At 39.9% G+C, this 19,994-nt stretch overlaps 2 protein-coding genes across 5 annotated transcripts in view; one reads left to right on the top strand and one right to left on the bottom strand.

Moving 5' to 3' along the window:
* Ace2 (angiotensin converting enzyme 2) overlaps positions 1-5,821 on the top strand; it is a 50,977-nt gene extending 45,156 nt beyond the window's left edge. For both annotated transcript variants that reach the window (XM_006973207.4, XM_076562827.1), the window contains 2 exons: positions 3,007-3,201; positions 4,898-5,821. In XM_006973207.4, coding sequence (XP_006973269.1) covers positions 3,007-3,201; positions 4,898-5,006 — 304 coding nt within the window. In that variant the 3' untranslated portion in view covers positions 5,007-5,821. The remainder of the gene's footprint in view (positions 1-3,006; positions 3,202-4,897) is intronic.
* An 11,904-nt stretch (positions 5,822-17,725) lies between these two features.
* The window catches only part of Bmx (BMX non-receptor tyrosine kinase), a 59,672-nt gene continuing 57,403 nt past the window's right edge, over positions 17,726-19,994 (bottom strand). For 2 of the 3 annotated variants that reach the window (XM_076562869.1, XM_076562868.1), the window contains one exon: positions 19,700-19,914. In XM_076562869.1, the coding sequence (XP_076418984.1) occupies positions 19,840-19,914 (75 nt within the window). In that variant the 3' untranslated portion in view covers positions 19,700-19,839. Of the gene's footprint in view, positions 19,915-19,994 lie in introns of all 3 variants that reach the window. The other variant, XM_015992054.3, reaches the window with a different exon arrangement.

Below are 19,994 nucleotides of genomic sequence, written 5' to 3' on the forward strand. Positions count from 1 at the left end.
TTACTGCACTTTTTGTGTGCTGGACATCATTCTAAGCCGTTTACATGTTTTACCTCGTCTCAAAACTTGGATGGTTGTTGTTGCTTGTGTGTGTGTGTGTAGTGTATGTATAGGTTTGTGTATGGGTGTGTGTACACGTGACACAGGTCACACATAGAAGCCAGAGGTTGACACTAGGTGTCTTCTCTGAGACCTGTTACCATTTTGTGTTTTGAGACAGGTTGTCTCACTAAACCTGATGTTAATCAACTCAGCTAGGCAGGCAAGTGAGCTTCAGGGATCTGCCAATCTCCCCCAGTTCCAAGTACTGCAGTGAACAGGTGCTGAGTGCTACCATACCCAGATGTTTTATGTGGGTGCTAGGGATCAAAACTTGGGTCCTCACGATTGCACGGCAGGCATTTTGCTGGCTGAACTATCTCTTTGTCTGCACAAACTTGGGTTTTAGTTCTATTATAATCCAATAGCAAGAGACTTGTTTTGATGGGGGACTGCCCCAGGTGCAGGTCCTTAGACAACGATTTAAGCATAAGCAGTTTATTTGGGAGGCAGTCCAAGAAGCGCCTATGGAAACTGTGGGCAGGAGACAGAGAAGAGAGAAAAGGGGACATTTCAAGATATCCAACAAGTTCCTATTGTCAGAAACTAGAGCTTAGTCCTGCCAGGCAGCTCTGGGAAATGGGAGAGTGTACACTAGGATTGTCTCACCGGAAGGCTGAGGGAGCTGGGATATTTACCGCTTCTCACTAGTCATTGTCTGAGAACCGATTCCGGGTGACGTTCATCCCCTAGCCTCTCTAGCTTGACAATGGTCTCAGGCAAAGGGAAGTCATTTCTGTGTAAAGGAAGCTTGGCTAGCATATTTGGAAAGTGCAGAAGGGAAGTGGGCACACTCTGCCACCATTTGTTACAGGGGCATTATGAAAGATTTATTGAACTGCTCCAAGCAGGAAATGGGGCAGGCAAGCATCGAGTTCTTTGACATTGAGAGAGGAATTTACTGTGGAGCAGTGATTATCCATAAGGAATGACTTGTCCAGTTTGCCTTGGCTGCTTTAAAGAAGACAGCAGGAGTGGAAGATGGATGGTTTTCTTTGCCATTAAAAATAATTATAACAAAAATGCTGGGTGTGATGGTATACACCTTCAATCTCAGCACTCGGGAGGCAGAGGCACACAGATATCTGTGATTTCGAGGCCAGTCTGGTCTACAGAGTGAGTTCCAGGACATCCGGGGCTCTGTTACATAGAGAAAACTTGTCTCAAAAAAATCCCAAACCAATCCCCACCCTAAAAGGCTTAATAAACTTCCTATACCTGGCATCTCACTAGGTGGCGCTCGTGAGCCACACTAGGAATCCTGTTTCCTTTTGAGAACAGATCTCAGACCTGCTGGATAGGGTGTGCCTAGAAAGTCTGGCCTGGTTGGGGTGTGTGACTGAATCATGCCCAGAGATTTGTTCTCCTCCTCCCAAAAGGCAAGTATCCTCCTTAGACAAAATGCCTACTGAGATTGTTGTGAATGTGCTGGCTTTTCCTGGATTCCCAGCTGTGAGCTATGGGGACTTTCTTTTCTAGAAACGACTCTTCTAGAATGTCTTAAGAAACTCTTGATGTTGCCAGGGGTTAGGGCTAATTCCTGGCTGGCTGCTTGTTTTCTCTGATGGAATTTGACCTTCTTGCCTTAGCTACACCCATAGATAGGAGGCTGTGGTGCCAGACATTGGAGTCTACAAACCAGAATGTTCCCCCCGTGCACTGGTTTGGTTTTAAATATGCTTCATCTGTTTTACTCCATCACCTTCAGCTGCTTCTCTCAGTGCTGGAGACATACAGAGGTCTCTCCCCGTGTTACTCCTCAGTGCTGCTTCCAAATGTCAGTCCCTTTTCTTTGGAACACTCCCACAGAGATTTGGGTAGAGGACAGAGTTCATTCACAAAGGAGGGACATTCAGTTAGGCTTTTCTGTTGTTTGCTGTAAAATCATTTTAGATGCACTCTGAGAGCTGAGAAATTCTTGCCAAATATGCTAAGTTGACCTTTAAAATGCAGTACTTACACATGAGCAAATACTAGCCATTTGTTCATTTCTAAAATTCTTGGACATAAAGAAATATTATTTTATTATTATTATTATTATTATTATTATTATTATTATTGATTTTTCAACACAGGGTTTCTCTGTGTAGCCCTGGCTGTCCTAGAACTCACTTTGTAGCCCAGGCTGGCCTCAAACTCAGAGATCTGCCTGCCTCTGCCTCCCAAGTGCTGGGATTAAAGGCATGCACCACCACTGCCTGGAGAAACCTATTAACTTGCATGTTAATTTTATTCTGTTAACATTTGTGTGTGTGTGTGTGTGTGTGTGTGTGTGTGTGTGTGTGCGCGCGTGTGCGCGTGCGCGTGCACGTGCGTGCATGCGCGCACGCCTGCATGTTTGTATGTTTACCACATATGTGCAGTGCCCATGAAGGTAAGAAGGCATCGGAGCCCTTGTGGCTGGAGTTAGAGGTACTTGTGAGCTGCTCAGTGTAGATGCTGAGAACTAAACCCAGGTCCTCTGGATGAGCAATGCAAGCTCTCCAACCCCCTCATTTCTAAATTTCCAACTCAAATTTCAAATGAGGTTGTTGATAGACCAACAATTCAGGTTACCAGGTATGAAAGATACGTGACTGTCAAAAGTTCGTATTTTTCCATTGGCCCTATCTTCTTCGATTGTATTGTTATTTGAGGTGGATATTTTGCATGGTTTTTTTTTCTTTGTCTCGCTATGGTCCCTGGCTCTCCTGGATCTTGCTCTGCAGAGCTGTTTGTGACATCCTCCCCACTTTGCCTCTGGAGCACGGGCTGTACAGACATGTGCCACCATACAAATTCTAGTTGCACATTCTCAAGACAAGCCTTATTCAATCCTTTTGGGGACCAGGACACAAAGAGGAAATAACTACAGCAATTTTATTTGGTCTAAGCATCCCCTTTTACTATATTTTGCTTTTCGAATAGGTTTTCTAGGGGCCGTATCAATGATGTTTTCGGCCTGGATGATAACAGCCTGGAGTTTCTGGGGATTTACCCAACACTTGCACCACCTTACCAGCCTCCTGTCACCATATGGCTGATTATTTTTGGCGTCGTGATGGGAATTGTAGTGGTTGGCATCGTTATTCTAATCTTCACTGGGATCAAAGGTCGAAAGAAGTAAGTATCTTTTACAAGACATATCTGTCTTTTAGGAAACATAAATTGGAAAATTTGCAACAAATAGCACAATATATACATAGGCCGATTACTTATTTGGAAAATTATCTACCTACCTATTCTGATGTATCCCTTAGAAACTTGGCAGGTGTTATGAGTACTTTTCCTTCCTAGCAAGCTCACATACAAGAAGTTATAGCCTGGTTTATTGGCATGTTGTAGTAAACTGCATCCTTTGCACTGTGTCACATCTGGACTGCAAACTCAGTAAGGGATTATCCTCACCCATGAGTCTTGCTTTGTCCACAGAGGATGGACTGAAGTGGGGGTTGAACTGTGATGCCACCTGAGAATGAGCCCTAAGATATGTTTCAAACTATTACTCTTTAGTTACTTTCCTCTTTGGGTAGATCATACTCCTTATCATTTTAGTTCATGGCAAGACACCCTCTAATTTGTTCTAGAGTTGTGAGTTGATTGAGAGTTTGAATCACCAGAGGCCTGATTTCTAGTTTTGTTTTATGATTAGACTTTTGCCCCTGCCTTGAGAGAGAATTGACTTTTGTTGGGCTTGCTAAATAAGTTAGTATTTTGTATCACCTGAAAAAATTCTATGCATGGTTTGAGCTGTTTAAACACCCTCAGTTGAATCTTTACATGGATGAGTGTATTTTTATTTAATTTTCTTTAATGTAGAGATTTTTCAATTCTACCAAACAACTTCATTTGAAAAATTGAGGCTGTGGAAATAGGTGAACTCACTTGCCACACAAATATGGAGACCTGAGTTTGAATCCACATAGCCCATATGAAAGTCAGGTGCAGTAATGAAGTAATCTGTAATTCCAACACTTACAGGGGAGGGGAGGAGAGGCAGAGGTAGGAGAATCCCTAGAAGTTGGAGGGCCAGTTAGTCTGGTATGCACTGCAGAGAAACAACAGAGGACTGCATCTCAATCATGATGGGTGTCGAGAATCAACTCCGGAGGTTATTGTCTGTCCTCCACACACGCACTGTAGCATGCACAAATCCACGCTTATACACACAAACATGTACACATGTACACACATGCACACAAAACACTTTCTAGGTAGTGCACATGGTTAAAAATTTCAAAATACAAAGGAGTCATAGAGTTCCTTTGTCATTCTTTGCTTCTGAGAATCCTTTCAACCAAAGTTATCAGTTTTTAGTATATGTGAAGTATGTACTACATATTTTTATTTCCCACCTAGTATGTTCTATAGATAATTTCCAGATTTTTTTATTTTCCACACAATATGTTTTAGAGATATTTCCAGATTGGCTTACAATGCACTTCCCTTTTCCCTGATAATGTAGTTTTCCATTTTGTAGTAATGGACTCTTCCATGGTTACCAAATATTTGTGTCCATAAAAAAAATGCAGGCAATTTCCTGTTCATGCTAATGTCGCTGCAAGACAAATTCCTGCAGGTGAAAGGCTGGCCTCAAAATGAACATGAACTTCTGATTTTAATAAATACTTCTGAACTGTCCTCATAGAGGCAGAATTTATGTACACATATGACACCGGTTTATGAAAAGTTCCCTTTATTCCAACTCAGCATCCTTAGCACTGGGTGCCATCAGGCTGTTTGATATTTATCCATTTGGTCAGTGCAAGTGTCTTTCTAACTTCATTTTATTAAGGTGACTTTGTTTTCTATTTAACAGGAAAAATGAAACAAAAAGAGAAGAAAATCCTTATGACTCTATGGACATTGGGAAAGGAGAAAGTAATGCAGGATTCCAAAACAACGATGATGCTCAGACTTCATTTTAGAGTCATTTTACTGTATGTAATTGCTAGCAGCATAGTATACAAAACATGAGATTATATACATGGCATTAGATATCAAAACTATGGTCTGTTCAGGAAAAGTTGTCCAAAGAGCATCTGACTTGATTGGGCATCTTCACTGGCATTGCTTTCAGTATTTAGTTCTGCCTTAGGACTTGACATCTCTGTCTGTTTATTACTAGAGATGTTTATATTAGAGTAAAAGAGGGAAATGTGTCTTTGGCCTCGCAGTCTGTCCAGGGATAATGTAAATGGAGACCCTGTCAGGTAACTGGAGTTGGAAGATGAAATGATGTATCTTGGGAGCGAGTGTTGGATTTGGTATGGCATCTGTGACATGAACTGCTGAGGTTGAGAATGGTACACACTGTTCACTTTAATCCAAGTGTGACAGATGGTAGGTGTCATGCTCTATGGCTTTGCATTAACTTACTTCAAGTACTGTAGTAATTTGTTCACAGTAATACTTGAAATGGATTGTCCTTTCTTTGGTGGTACAGCTTCAAAGGAGAAAGAAGCCAGACATCAAGTAGAGAACATGACCTTTTCTCTTTCAAACTGCTTGGTCAACATCTCCCTAACAATACACAACTAGCACAGGGAACTCCACGAGCCCAGAGCATGCCTGATAGAAACTTGCTTCCATTATTTTGTAGCTGTGGAGTAAAGGAAAATTCTAGCTGAATGTTCACCCTGTGAAGTGAGTGCCCAGTCTCTAAAATCTTTTGTATTCTCTCATAGGGTCTAAGCAACGATGAGCACAAAACAGACCTCAATAAATACTTACTAGATTTGTACACTCCTCTGCTCGTATGTGTACTTGTGTCTGTTATTTCTGGCTTTCAGTCTATGGACAAAGTTGTCATCTTGGACCAAGAAATTATAAAGTTCAAAATATTTGTGCTCAGTTTGCATACATTATCAGGTTAGGAACCAAAAACCTATTTTTTTAAAAAAATATAACGATACTATATACCTGAAGATTGATTAAAACTAAATTAAATAAGTTAGCATGCCCAACATACTATATGGAGACCAACGTAATGTTAGAGTGACTTTGTACTTAATAAATTGGATGTGACCATGGTAATGGTGGGCCATCGATTGATCCAAATCAGGCTGAGTCATTTGAAGCTATTTAGTATCTTTGCACTTATGTGCTACGCAGGTAGCAAAGACAGAGTGTCTTTGCATGAGATCCACGCCTCTCCAATCAAGTTTCCATATCATTCTCTACCTTATTATCTTGCTTTTGGGACAACCAAAAATTGCATTTCTCCTTCATTTTCTTCTCATTTACATTCACATTTCATTGACACCCTTTAATCTTGTGTATGTCCTGCCTTCTCTAACACAAGGAGATCTTCTACAAGCTATTATCTAAACATCTCTTGTAATTGCCACATTCACTTTATGAAGTTTTCAGCCTGTCTCTTAGTTTAACACTACAATAATAACCTCCTTAAGAACCAATTCTGTCACCCAACACCTTCAAAAGAGCCTCTCCATTCATGGTAAAGGACCCATGGGCACATGACATAATCTCCAGTTGTAACATGGAAATTAGAAAAAGAAAAACTGCTCTCACCCCAACTTAATTTTTTCCCCAGGTCAGTCTTCATTTTTCCCACCAGGTGAAGGTTGTGGTCCTTTTCCTATGCAGTAGCATCCTCCAAGAGGATAGAGGCTGTACAAAGGTGGTCCTGTACTGGGACATAAGATAGGAGTTGACAAACTGTGATCCATGGGCCAAATTATGCCCATCCCCTTGAGTTAAAAATGAGTATTATATTTTTTAGGTGTTGGGAGAAAAGTAGAATAATATTTCATGGCACATGAAAATGATATGAAATTCAAATTTCATTGTCCATAAATGAAGCTTTATTGGTACACAGCCATGCCCATTGATTTTCATATCATGTAGGGCTGCTTTTGTGCTACAAAGCTGAGCTGAGGAGTTGACTTAGAGAAGTTATGGCCCACAAAGCATTTTGCAGGCAAACATTGCTGACCCATGGCCTATAAGGAAGCAAGGATGTATATGTAAAAGAGCAACTGGAGTTCAGAGATCCAAGGGACATTTGTTTATGGAATCTAAAGTATTTCTTTTCTGGGAATTTAATTATTTAATAGACAGTGGAGTAAATAAAAGAGCAGGTGCCAATTTGTTCTTGCCTGGTGTTCCTCAATGACTTATTCTCCCTCATTTGAGAGCCACTTGTTCCTGTTTAGGTAAAGATAGTGCCTTGGGCTTAGGGATTGTTGTGGAAGAGGTGGTGGTGGGGAGATCATAAGAAGAGCCAGAGGACCAGGAGGTTGGTGTGAGATTGTGTGTCTGTGAGAAAGGTCAGAAGATAAACTCATAAAGCCTCAACAACATGGCTGCCTCAACATGACCTGAACAAGGACAACACCACGACTGCTAACATGGAAGGGAGAAAGCTCACGAAGTCTCAGCTCTAGAAAAAGAACTATAGGTGACTAAGGAATCCTGAGAGCAGAAGAAATAGTCTTCCCCAGAGAAGAGCACACCATTTAACTATCCAGTACCAAGTGGTTGACCCTGAAAACGTATATACAAGCCGAATTGTACAGACTGAGCTGAGCAGGTCGTATTTATATGTTTACGAACACGCACACATATACACACATAACAAAAAAGAAAAATTGTTATGAAGCAAGGGAGGTACGTGGGAAGGTCTGAAGGGAGGAAAGGGAAGGAGAAATTATGTAATTATAATCTCAAAAACTATTTTTAAAAAAGTAAGGCCTTAGGCTCAACCTGTCTTCCTTGTACACTCACTTCCAAGCCAGGATTGAACCTGGGGAACTACCATATCGAAATTTTTCTTTATTAGCTCATGCACATATAATACAAATTTTCTAGACCCTTTGACTTGTGTTTCAGCAAGACTACTGGAGCCACCTAGCAAAGAGTCTATCTGAATTCCTCTCCAACTTGCCATTTGGGAATGTTTCTTATCATCTAATCTTCCTTTTTTGTTGCTTCTCAGAGGGTGTAGCTAGACTATGAATTGAAAGTTATAAAAATAAATACTGCCAAACACACTTAAGTGGTATTTTTAAAACATTATGCATGTTTTCAAATAGCACAAGTATTCTTCCTCCAGCTCTGGCTGTCATAGTGCACTGATTATGTCACAGATCTCTAGCAATAACTTAAATTCTTGTTTGACTTGAGTTTTGAAATCAAGCTTCTGAGCAAGGCTCTGCTTTCTTTCATCTCATAGCACACAATTCTGTATTGTTTGCATCTTTAACAGTATGTGTTACTTTTTACAAACAGGCGGCTTTTGGAAAATCACATGTATAAAGAGGAAAGGCAACTACAGGCTAATCCCAAGACAGAGGCAGAAATAAAAGGTTAAGAATCTGTGAAACACCTGTCTCAAAAAACAAAAACAAACAAACAAACAAAAAAACCAAGAATCTGTGAAACAGGTATTGGGGAATAATATAAGGGCCACTCCACATAGTTAAAAGGAAGATTTATTTAGTGGATGACTTACAAATGAAAGAATGGATAGGTCGCGGGGGTCTGGGGAAGGCGTCTAGCAATCCAGCGGTGTTCTCTGGAGCTCTGCACAATCAATCTCCACCATCCAGGGTCCAGGCGCAGAGAGCGCGCCCCGCGCGAGCCCTTGCCCATCCAGCTCTCCGGTTTCCAGCACCTCCCCTCGCCCCGCCTCGTAGGCGTGACAGTTGCCAGAGTCTCAATGGGGGTTGGAGCTTCCAGATCCAAGCTGGAATGACTACCCACTACATCTCCCCCTTTTTGTCTAAATAAGAAGGTTCTAAACTAATACAAGACTATATACAAAGGAATGGTTATCAAATATTGTCCAGAAATAATGAGGGATAATGACCTAGATAAGATGTAACTACAACCAATGCAAACAATATCAAGCAAGAAACACATTCTAAAATCCAGAGAAGTATAGAGCATAGGTAAACGGCATGTTATAAAGATCATTCAAAGGTGTCCTATCCTAAAGAACCTGAATCTAATACTTAATATGTTCTATCTAAGATATTATATATACTAAGTTGTAACTATAACTGCTAGTCTTCAATCCCATCAAAGACCTGAGAAGGAACATAATGGTACTTGAGAAATGGTAGACGGATGCAAGCAACTTCGGGAGTCTTGCAAGAGTAGACCAAGACAGCTGGCAGCCTGGACAGTCACCTAATGTTTCTCAGCATTGTTGGTGCATTCAAATTGGCTACAGGCCTAGAGTATCTGACAGACCATTTTCAGAAGCAGGATTTCTGAAAGACCATCTTACCCTGTCTTGGCAGAGTACAGTGGTCGCTTTCCTTGTGTCCCGCTTGTCCAGAAAGGACAGCATTGCATTTGTACTGTCAGCCATCAAGGCAAGGGCAGTTCTTTGCCCCGTAGGCCATTTTGTGCCAAAAAGACAAACTTCCAAATGGAAATGTCTTAGAAGCCCAACATTCTCTCGGGATCAATTGGTGCAGCCAGGAGCAATTGTGCCTCACGTCAACAGAATTCTAAGTTATTTAAATGCCATATTCTCTAGGTCTATGAAGTGTTTGAAGATTACCTGTCCATCTGACCTATGTATCTATAAATCTGGATAACCTAACTAACGTAACTATAGAGATGACAGGCATAGGCGACCATAAATCTATAAATCTTATCTACCGAAATAACCTAAGGACTAAGGCTTCACGTAAATAAGGTAAACAGTCTATAAGCAAATGTATGGTGAAGAACGATGACTTCAAAATTGTGACAATACACAAGATATTTATAACAGAGGTAGGAATATATAGTGCGATATGCAATATGACAATAATCTTAAATATATATCAATATACCAAATATCCTAACAGAAGTAGAACATATATAAAGTATGACAGATATAAATTTACATTTGTATCAATATAAAAATGTTACAAATAAGAGTAGAAATATATGTACATTATAACAAATATAGTTCTGTATTTGTATCAATATACAAATTATCTTAAACAGGAGTATAAAAATAGTTTACATTTGTATCAACATATAAGAATCTATAACAGTACAAATTACAGTGCAAATTGTCTAAGGTTGCTATTTTACCAAGTTTGTTTACTAGTATATACAATGATTTACCATCATATCTTATACCTATCCGTTCCATTTCTTCCGCCCCCCCCCCTTTTTTTTTTTACAATACTGAGTTAATATTTTTTTCCACCCCCAACCCTACAACCGTCATCCATAACCCTGAGAATTATGAAACCCAAGGGAGAAGGGGCGTCGTTTTCTAAGAATTGTTTCCTGCCGTTTAGGGGGTGATGTTATCTCTGTTGGGTACTGTGAGAAAGCTCAGATAGTTAAATCTCAGTTAGACTAACTGTAGGTTCTGCAGCAAGTTTTAGAGTAATGGGTAAGATTGTCTGAAATTCTGGCAAGAAGTGTAGTATGATGATGATTACCATGGCATCATTCTGGATTGGGTAGAGTTGTTGTTGTTGGGGCCCCATCTTCCTTCTGGTGACTTTTGAGATTGCTATTGGAAAAACTTATTTGTTATCAAAAAATGGGAGGTTTGGATTTAAAGAGGACATAGCATGTAAGAAAGGATTCTGAGAAATCAAGAGTAAGCATGGAGAGAATTAGAATTTAGAAGACAATGGTCCCTTTTTATTGGTTTCCTTCTGTCTCACACCAGAGGGCTCTTCTGATATGGGACTGAAGAATCTCTTAAATTTTTCTTTTAGCAATATGCTTGGGTTTAGAGAAGGAGTGAGCCAATTCCATCTCCAAAGCCAGCTTGGCTATAATTGAATTGGAACCACAACTTTTCTAGATTGATAGAGAGAAAGATGTTAGACAGTGAGATTTTACCATGTGTAGATAGATTGGTACCAATAGATTCTTCCTTTCTGCTGTAAAGATCCGGATATCCAAGGCCTTATGAGTTTTGGAAGATGGGTATTTCCATTATCCTGGAAAGACAAAAACAGAACCCTACCCCACCCTTTGATTGTTAAATTTTTCTTACAACTTGTAGAGATGTCACATTGGTGGATGATCTTTTACTTCTCTTCATCAAGGGGTTTTTCTGTTCGAATCGGATTTTTATTAATTTTGTTGGTATCCATAGCTTTTCTTCTCCTGCAGAAACAAAGGCAAAACCCCTTCCCCAACGTAGAACATATCCAGGTTTCCATTCTGAGGTCAGCACATCCTTGAAATAAACTGGTTGGTTTAGCTCAGGAGTTTTGTCTGTCGTCCAATGTCTCTCCGCAGCTGTTGTTCCTTTCTCATTAGCATTGAGAAAATTCAAGGTTAATAAAGCACTATGCAGTCTATTTCTAGGAGTCATTGTTACCTGTTGCTGTTTATTTAGCATATCCTTTAAAGTTCGATTGGATCTCTCTATGACTGCTTGGCCTGTGGGATTATGTGGTATACCTGTAACATGCTTTATATTGTAATAAGCAAAGAACTGTCTCATTTTATTGGAGACATATGCTGGGGCATTGTCTGTCTTAATTTGTACAGGTATTCCCATGATGGCCATAACTTCTAATAGGTGTGTAATCACAGAATCAGCCTTTTCAGAACTCATAGGAGTTGCCCATTGAAATCCTGAATAGGTGTCAATGGTATGATGTACATACTTTAATCTTCCAAATTCTGCAAAATGAAACACATCCATCTGCCAAATTTCATTTCTTTGTATACCTTTTGGATTACTCCCTGCAGGTAATGGAGTTTGGTTATAGATGGAACAAGTAGGACATTTTTTCACAATATCCTTAGCCTGTTGCCAAGTGATGGAGAAATCCTTCTTCAAACCTTTGCTATTTACATGGTGTTTCTTATGACATTCTGAAGCTTCTAGCACATTACCTATTAGTAACTGATCAATCTCATCATTACCTTGTGCTAAAGGTCCTGGTAGACCTGTATGGGATCTGATATGTGTTATATATATAGGATGTTCCCTTTTTCTGATGATTTCCTGCAATTGTATGAATAATGAAGTTAATTCTGTATTATCAGGAATGAATTCAGCAGTTTCAATATGTAAAACAACTCTCTCTGCATATTGAGAGTCAGTGACTATATTGAGGGGTTCTGTGAAGTCCATCAGTACCATAAGAATGGCATACAGTTCTGCCTTTTGTACAGAGTTATATGGACTTTGTACCACTTTACTTAAGTCTCCTGATTTATATCCTGCTTTCCCTGATTTATTTGCATCAGTGTAGAATGTGAGGACTCCAGAAATTGGCTTTTGTCGTACAATGTGAGGAAGGACCCATTCAGTCTTCTTTATGAATTCTATTCTCTTGCTTTTGGGATAGTGGTTGTTAATCTCTCCCAAAAAGTTACTGCAGGCTCTCTGCCAGTACTCATTATCTTTCCATAGTGATGAAATTTCCTCATTAGTTAATGGTACTACAATTTCTGCTGGGTCCATTCCTGTCAACTGACGAAGTCTTAATTTACCCTTTTGAATCAAATCAGAGATCTTTTCTATATAAGTCTTTAATTTCTTATTTGGTTTACGTGGTAGGAATATCCACTCCAATATAATATCTTCCCTCTGCATCAAAATACCTGTTGGGGAATGTCTGGAAGGGAATATGACAAGAATGCATTTAAGTTCTGGATCCACACGATCCACATGTGCTTCTCGAATTGTCTTTTCTACTAGAGCCAATTCCTTCTCAGCTTCGGCTGATAATTCTCTTGGACTATTTAATTCTTTGTCCCCTTCTAGAGTATTAGCCAAATTTTTTAGTCCATCTTTGGGTATTCCCATGATACCCAGTAAGTTGGAAATGCTTCCTAATAACTTTTGAAAATCATTAAGAGTCTTCAATCTATCTCTTCTTAGTTGTACCTTTTGGGGTCTAATTTTTTGTAGCTCTATCTTATATCCTAAGTAATTAATAGAATCTCCTCTTTGTATTTTTTCAGGAGCAATTTGCAGTCCCCAGCGAGGCAAAACTTTTTTTACTTCTTCAAACATGCTTTCTAATGTATCTAACTTTGGATCAGCTAATAGGATATCATCCATATAGTGATAAATTATGGATTGTGGAAACTTTACACGAATTATCTCTAATGGTTTCTGCACAAAGTATTGACATAAAGTAGGACTGTTTAACATTCCCTGTGGGAGGACCTTCCATTGATATCTCTTGACTGGCTGAGAATTATTATAATTAGGTACTGTGAAGGCAAACTTTTCTCTATCATTTTCCTGTAAGGGTATGGTAAAGAAACAGTCTTTTAAGTCAATAACTATTATAGGCCATTCTTTTGGTAGCATAGAGGGCAAGGGGATCCCAGTCTGTAGGGAGCCCATTGGCTGAATTACTTTATTAATAGCTCTCAGATCTGTCAGCATTCTCCAATTACCAGATTTTTTTTTAATAACAAATACAGGAGAATTCCAAGGGCTGGTAGATTTTTCAATGTGTTGAGCATTTAACTGCTCTTGAACCAGCTGTTCTAAAGCTTGTAGCTTCTCTTTTGTCAAAGGCCATTGTCCAACCCAGACAGGTTTATTAGTTAGCCATTTTAAAGGTAAGGCAGTTGGTACTTCTGAGAGTTCAACAACAGTCGTGCTCTGTTTGTGAACAGCCTGAATGGTTGGTGACTGATTTTTATAGCATGTTATGATATTATTCCTAGAAACATGCATTGGTCTGTATTCCTTTTCTGAAAGTGTAGGAATTTTAATCTGGGTATTCCACTGTTGTAACAGATCTCGGCCCCAAAGATTTACTGCTACATTTGCTACATATGGCTTCAGCCTTCCTCTCTGTCCTTCTGGCCCTATGCATTCAACCCATCTCGAACTCTGTTTTATCTGAGATAGGGTGCCAATCCCTAACAGTTGGACATCTACCTCTTGAAGAGGCCAATTCGGATGCCATGATTTTGGTGTAATTATAGTCACATCTGCACCTGTGTCTACCAGGCCCTCCAGAACCAGGCCATTAATTCGAATTCTAAGCTTTGGTCTTTGTTCATTTATGGAAGTCTGCCAAAATATTTGTTTTACAGTGTTCTTTGTAAACTGTGATCCATCTATCAAAGCTGTTTTATCATCCATTGCAGTATCGGTTTTTACATTAAGCATTGGTTTATTCAGTTGTCCTGGAGAGGAATTTCTTCCACAGTGGCTGGGAATGTTCTTACTACATTTGATTTGGGGGCCTGCAAGAGGCCCCCTGAGGCGTTTCCCGCCAGTAAAGGGTTGCCTCGTATATCTATTTTTGATCTGCACTCATTGGTCCAATGTTGGCCTTTGCCACACCTTCTACATAATCCAGGAGGTGGTTGGGGTCTCCTGTTTAGGCTATTCCTAGAAGGAGTATTACTCCTAGGAGTACCCCACGTACAGTTTTTACTTATATGCCCTGGTGTACCACACTTAAAACATTTGGTAACACGGGGCCTTCTTTCACCTCTGGGATTTGTCTCTCCTATCCAAGCCTCATTACTGTAGTTAAGAGACTGAACACCATTAGTGTACTGAATCCATTCTTCCAAAGGAGCTGATCTGATCTTTAGTGGTGTAAGTATTCTTCTGCATTCTGCATTAGCATTGTCGAATGCCAAGGACTCAGTTAATACTTTTCTTAATTCTTTATCTGATATAGCTTTTGTTATAGCTGTGTTCAGCCTTTGTAAAAAATCAGTGAAAGATTCATGTGGTCCCTGAAATATCTTTGTGTATACCTCAGTTGGTTTTCCAGGTTCTGGAATTTTTTCCCAAGCATTTAGAGCTGCTGTACGGCATAGGGATATTGTATGCTCATCATAAGTGGCTTGTACATTCCTGTCAGCAAAACATCCCTCACCAAGTATTTGATCTTGGGAAATCACAAAACCTCTGAGTTTACCTTGTTGTTCTAAATTTTTTGCCTCTTCTCTCAACCAGCTCTTCCACTGTAGCTGCTGGCTATATTCTAGAACAGCTGAAATTAACTGATGCCAGTCATCTGGGATGATTCTATGTGAGGTAGACCATGAATTTAACATCTGTTTTACGTATGTGGATTGTATCCCATACGTAACTACTGCTTCCTTTATATTTTTAAAGTCCCTTGTTGAAATTGGTTGTAATGTATATGTCATATATGGCTCTGGGTGTGTGTCATCTGTTGGCTTCTCATGGACGATAACAGGATAAGCCATTGTATGAGAGCTGTTTGGAGATGTTACAACCTCTATGGTCTTGACCTTCTGCTTATTAGTTCCCTTGTCATGTTTACTGAGAGTTTCTTCTAGGGCTTGCAAATGAGCACCTAGGGTCTGTTCTAGGGAGTGAACCTCCTCTCGTGCAAGGGACTCCAGATTTCTCATGGAATCATAGACATTTTTATTTTCCTCAGAAGCACATGATTCCATGGACCTTATCTTATCAATTAATGATAATCTTTCTTCCTTATGCAATGTCTGAGTAGCCATAACTTCACTCTGGAGAGTTAGTGTTCTATCCATTAGATATTCATATTTATTATCAATAAAATCAATTTTGGGTACAAGCCTGTTTTGTAAATCCTGATTAGCAGATTCTAGAGAAAGAATCTTTTCCTGTAAGCCTTCATTACTATCTTTTAAAGCAGATTCCAGAAAGAGAATCTTTTTCTGTAAGCCTTCATTGCTATCTTTGAAAGCAGATTCCAGAAAGAGAATCTCTTTCTGTAAGTCTTCCTTGCCATCTCTTAAAGCAGATTCCAGAAAGAGAATCTTCTTCTGTAAGCCCTCACTGCTATCTTTGAAGGCAGATTCCAGAAAGAGACTCTTTCTCTGTAAGTCTTCATTGCTATCTTTTAAAGCAGATTCCAAAAGGAGAATCTCTTTCTGTAAGCCTTCATTGCTATCTTTGAAGGCAGATTCCAGGAAGAGAATCTTTCTCTGTAAGCCCTCATTGCTATCTTTGAAGGCAGATTCCAGAAAGAGATTCTCCTTCTGTAAGCCTTCATTGCTATCTTTTAAAGCAGATTCCAGAAAGAGAATCTCTCTCTGTAAGCCTTCATTGCTATCTTTGAAAGCAGATTCCAGAAAGAGATTCTTTTTCTGTAAGTCTTCATTGCTATCTTTTAAAGCAGATTCCAGAAAGAGAATCCTTTTCTGTAAGCCTTCATTGCTATCTTTGAAAGCAGATTCCAGAAAGAGATTCTTTTTCTGTAAGTCTTCATTGCTATCTTTTAAAGCAGATTCCAGAAAGAGATTCTTTTTCTGTAAGTCTTCATTGCTATCTTTTAAAGCAGATTCCAGAAAGAGAATCCTTTTCTGTAAGCCTTCATTGCTATCTTTGAAAGCAGATTCCAGAAAGAGATTCTTTTTCTGTAAGTCTTCATTGCTATCTTTTAAAGCAGATTCCAGAAAGAGATTCTTTTTCTGTAAGTCTTCATTGCTATCTTTTAAAGCAGATTCCAGAAAGAGAATCCTTTTCTGTAAGCCTTCATTGCTATCTTTGAAAGCAGATTCCAGAAAGAGATTCTTTTTCTGTAAGTCTTCATTGCTATCTTTTAAAGCCTGTATCAGTCCCAATAATGACTCATCTTTGTTCTTATTATTAAAGCAGTGTTTGAACACTGTGTGAATTATTACGATGAATGCCAAAATGGTACAGGCCAAATATGCCTGAGGAAGGTCATATATTTCCAGGAGAATGTCATTCATCATACAGGCAAAAAGGTTTTTAAATTCTTGTGAGGTAATGTTGTCAGCCATATTACAAGAATTACTCAAAATTTGTTAGTCAATTTTAAGATGTAAAATTATCAAGTACTTTTACTTGAAATAAAATGCTGGTTTGTTTATCTTACCTTTCTGTGGTATGGGGGGTGTAGTAGCGCTTTTCAACCAGCAGGCGGTGCTGGTACAGCTCCAAAGCAGGGCCTGCTGGTGACCCTGGCTGGCGGCAGCTGGAGGCAGATGGCGGGATGGCCGGGAGCCGGGTGCGGATACCTCACTCGCAGCGGTTTTTCACTGGTCTCGGGGCTAAGCTAGGGAGCTGAGACCGGACTAGCTGCTCCCCTTTTCGGGAATGGACTGGTTATATGGAACTTTGCAGGCGGGTTTAGGTACCCGCCAGCCGGGGAACAGGCTGAGGGCAGGAGCCGCCCAGACCTTTGGAATTTGCCCCACGTTGGGCGCCAGATATTGGGGAATAATATAAGGGCCACTCCAAGTAGTTAAAAGGAAGATTTATTTAGTGGATGACTTACAAATGAAAGAATGGATAGGTCGCGGGGGTCTGGGGAAGGCGTCTAGCAATCCAGCGGTGTTCTCTGGAGCTCTGCACAATCAATCTCCACCATCCAGGGTCCAGGCGCAGAGAGCGCGCCCCGCGCGAGCCCTTGCCCATCCAGCTCTCCGGTTTCCAGCACCTCCCCTCGCCCCGCCTCGTAGGCGTGACAGTTGCCAGAGTCTCAATGGGGGTTGGAGCTTCCAGATCCAAGCTGGAATGACTACCCACTACAACAGGGACTAGAGAGATTGCTCAGTGGTTAAGTGCACTTGCTGCTCTCAAAGAAGACCTGGGTTCAGTTCTCAGCATCCAAATGGTAGATTCTAACTGTAACTCCAGTTCCAGGGGATCTAGCAACTTCTTTTGGCCTCCATGGGCGCCAGATATGCACATGGTACCAGACATACATGCAGACAAACACTCACACATGTAAAATAAAATAACCTTATATTTTAAAAAAGAGTCTGTGGTACAGGCCCCTGCTGTACAAAACCCCAGCAAGAAGGAAAGGCTGCCTGGGCAGCTTGAGAAAGAAGGTTCTGTCACTTGATTCTTTTTATCCTGGGGTAGGAAAACCTGGCACACAGAAAAGAGTAAATAAAGGAATGAATGTATAAATGTCCTAGTGGTTATCTTAAAAGTGACATTTCATTGTTCATTCATTATGCATTGAAATTTGTATACCTTAATTGAAAATAGAATACCACTGTCCTGGCAATTCTCTGCTGAAATAACAAAATCATTAAGCACATGTCAAGAAACAAATAAGCAAGGGAGACACTTGAGCTCACTGGTAGGAGAAAATGGGTGGTATGAGTAAAAGTAAGAACATTACTGGTTAAAAGCACTGGCTTTCATCTAGAGGACCCAGATTTGATTCACATCACCCACATGGTGGCTCACAACCATCTGTAGCTGTGATTCTAGAGGATCAAACTCCCTCTTTTGGCCTCCATTGGTACTACAAATATATGGGTGCACATACACATACAAAAAATAAAAATTATAAAGTTTAAAATACTATTTTTGTATCTGTGTTAAGATATGAGGGAAGTAGAAACTTCAATTATCTTTCAAATGAGCCAAAAGTCCCCAAGTCCCCAACCTAAGTATATAACATCATTAGCAAGTAAGATTGTCTTAATTCTAGTAAGACCACAGTCTCATTGAGTGATGACTGATAACAGTGGAGGTTAATGTGAAGGAAGAAGGCACTAAATTCTATCTGAGCATCATTTATAATAAATTGTACTCTATGAAGCATGGAACACATTATTTAATACTATTATTCAATACATTGTTCAATATTATTTTATATCACTGTACATGATGACATAAAATACCATTGTTTTGGTATGGAGAAGTTGTATCATTCAAATGGGGTTATAGACCACATATAAGTGCCCTGCCACATAATGAGGTACCCCAGGGCAGTTCAGCATGCGTGGAAGCTTGGGAAGAATACCAACTCACAGGCTGCACTCAGACCTGCTTCATCAAAATTTCTCAGGTGGTTCCTAGGAATCTGTGTTTTAATCAACTCTCCATTTGGCTCTCAAACATATTTAACTTTTAGATCATTTATATATTGTATTAGTTGCTTTTTTGTTCTGTAATAAAATACTATGACCAAGGCAACTTAGAGAAGAAAGACTTTATTTTGGCTTACAGTTCTAGAGGGTTAGAGTTCATAGTGGCAGGACAGAGGCAGCTGGCAGGATGGTAGACAGAGCCGGATGCTGAGAACTCACATCCTTGATGTTTTTTAAAAATGTGTATAGGTGTTTGGCCTGCACATATATTGGTGCACCGCATGTGTACCTGTTACCCATGAAGGCCAGAAGAAGGCATCAGATACCCTAGGACTAGAGTTATAGGTGGTTGTAAGCCAACATGTGGGTACTGGGAATTGAACCAGGTCCTCTGGAAGAGCAGCCAGTGCTCTTAACCACTGAGCCATCTCTTTAGCTTTTGAAAGTTCACATCTTGAACTGCAAGCAAGAAGCAGAGGGAGTAAACTACAAGTAAAGGCTGCCCCCATTGACATAATTCCTTCATCAGGTCATACCTCCTAAACTTCCCCCCAACAATGCCACAAACTGGGGACCAAGTATCCAAATGCCCGAGACATTTCTCATATAAGGCAAATGTACACACATTTCTGTTCTTGAAAGGATATTTAATTACCACACTAGTGCCAATAGAAAAAAGTGAGTTGTCAACAAATCATTTTTTCACTTCTGCTCCATCTTTACACACAGTACACAGCCGGCATAAATTGTAATCTAAAAATGAATTTCTACCATAGGCCTAGAAGTAGTACATTAAAAGCAGCACAAACAAAATTAACAATTTGACCTAAATTTCAAAGAAATGTATGGTTTCCTACCTTGTTTTTTATTTGCAGCTAATATAACAGATAAACAACACATAAAACATTATTAAGAACTAGCTAAATTACATTGTGCCTTTCTACTTCCCTTGAAAAGAACGAGAGTGTTGGTCAATGCTTATACTCATTCCCATCAACATTCCAAATTTGCTCGTCATGGCTTATCTTGTTCCCGAAGTGGTTCGATGGCAGATAGGAGTTGCTGAAATGTGGGGCGCTTTTCTGGCAGCTAAATAAAAGAAAACCCCAATGTGTTAGATGATGGAAGTCATAATTCAAAAGAACAGTAGAAGGGCTGGGGGTGTGACT

This window comes from Peromyscus maniculatus, chromosome X (assembly GCF_049852395.1).
Source record: "Peromyscus maniculatus bairdii isolate BWxNUB_F1_BW_parent chromosome X, HU_Pman_BW_mat_3.1, whole genome shotgun sequence".
NCBI classification, from domain to species: Eukaryota; Metazoa; Chordata; class Mammalia; order Rodentia; family Cricetidae; genus Peromyscus; species Peromyscus maniculatus.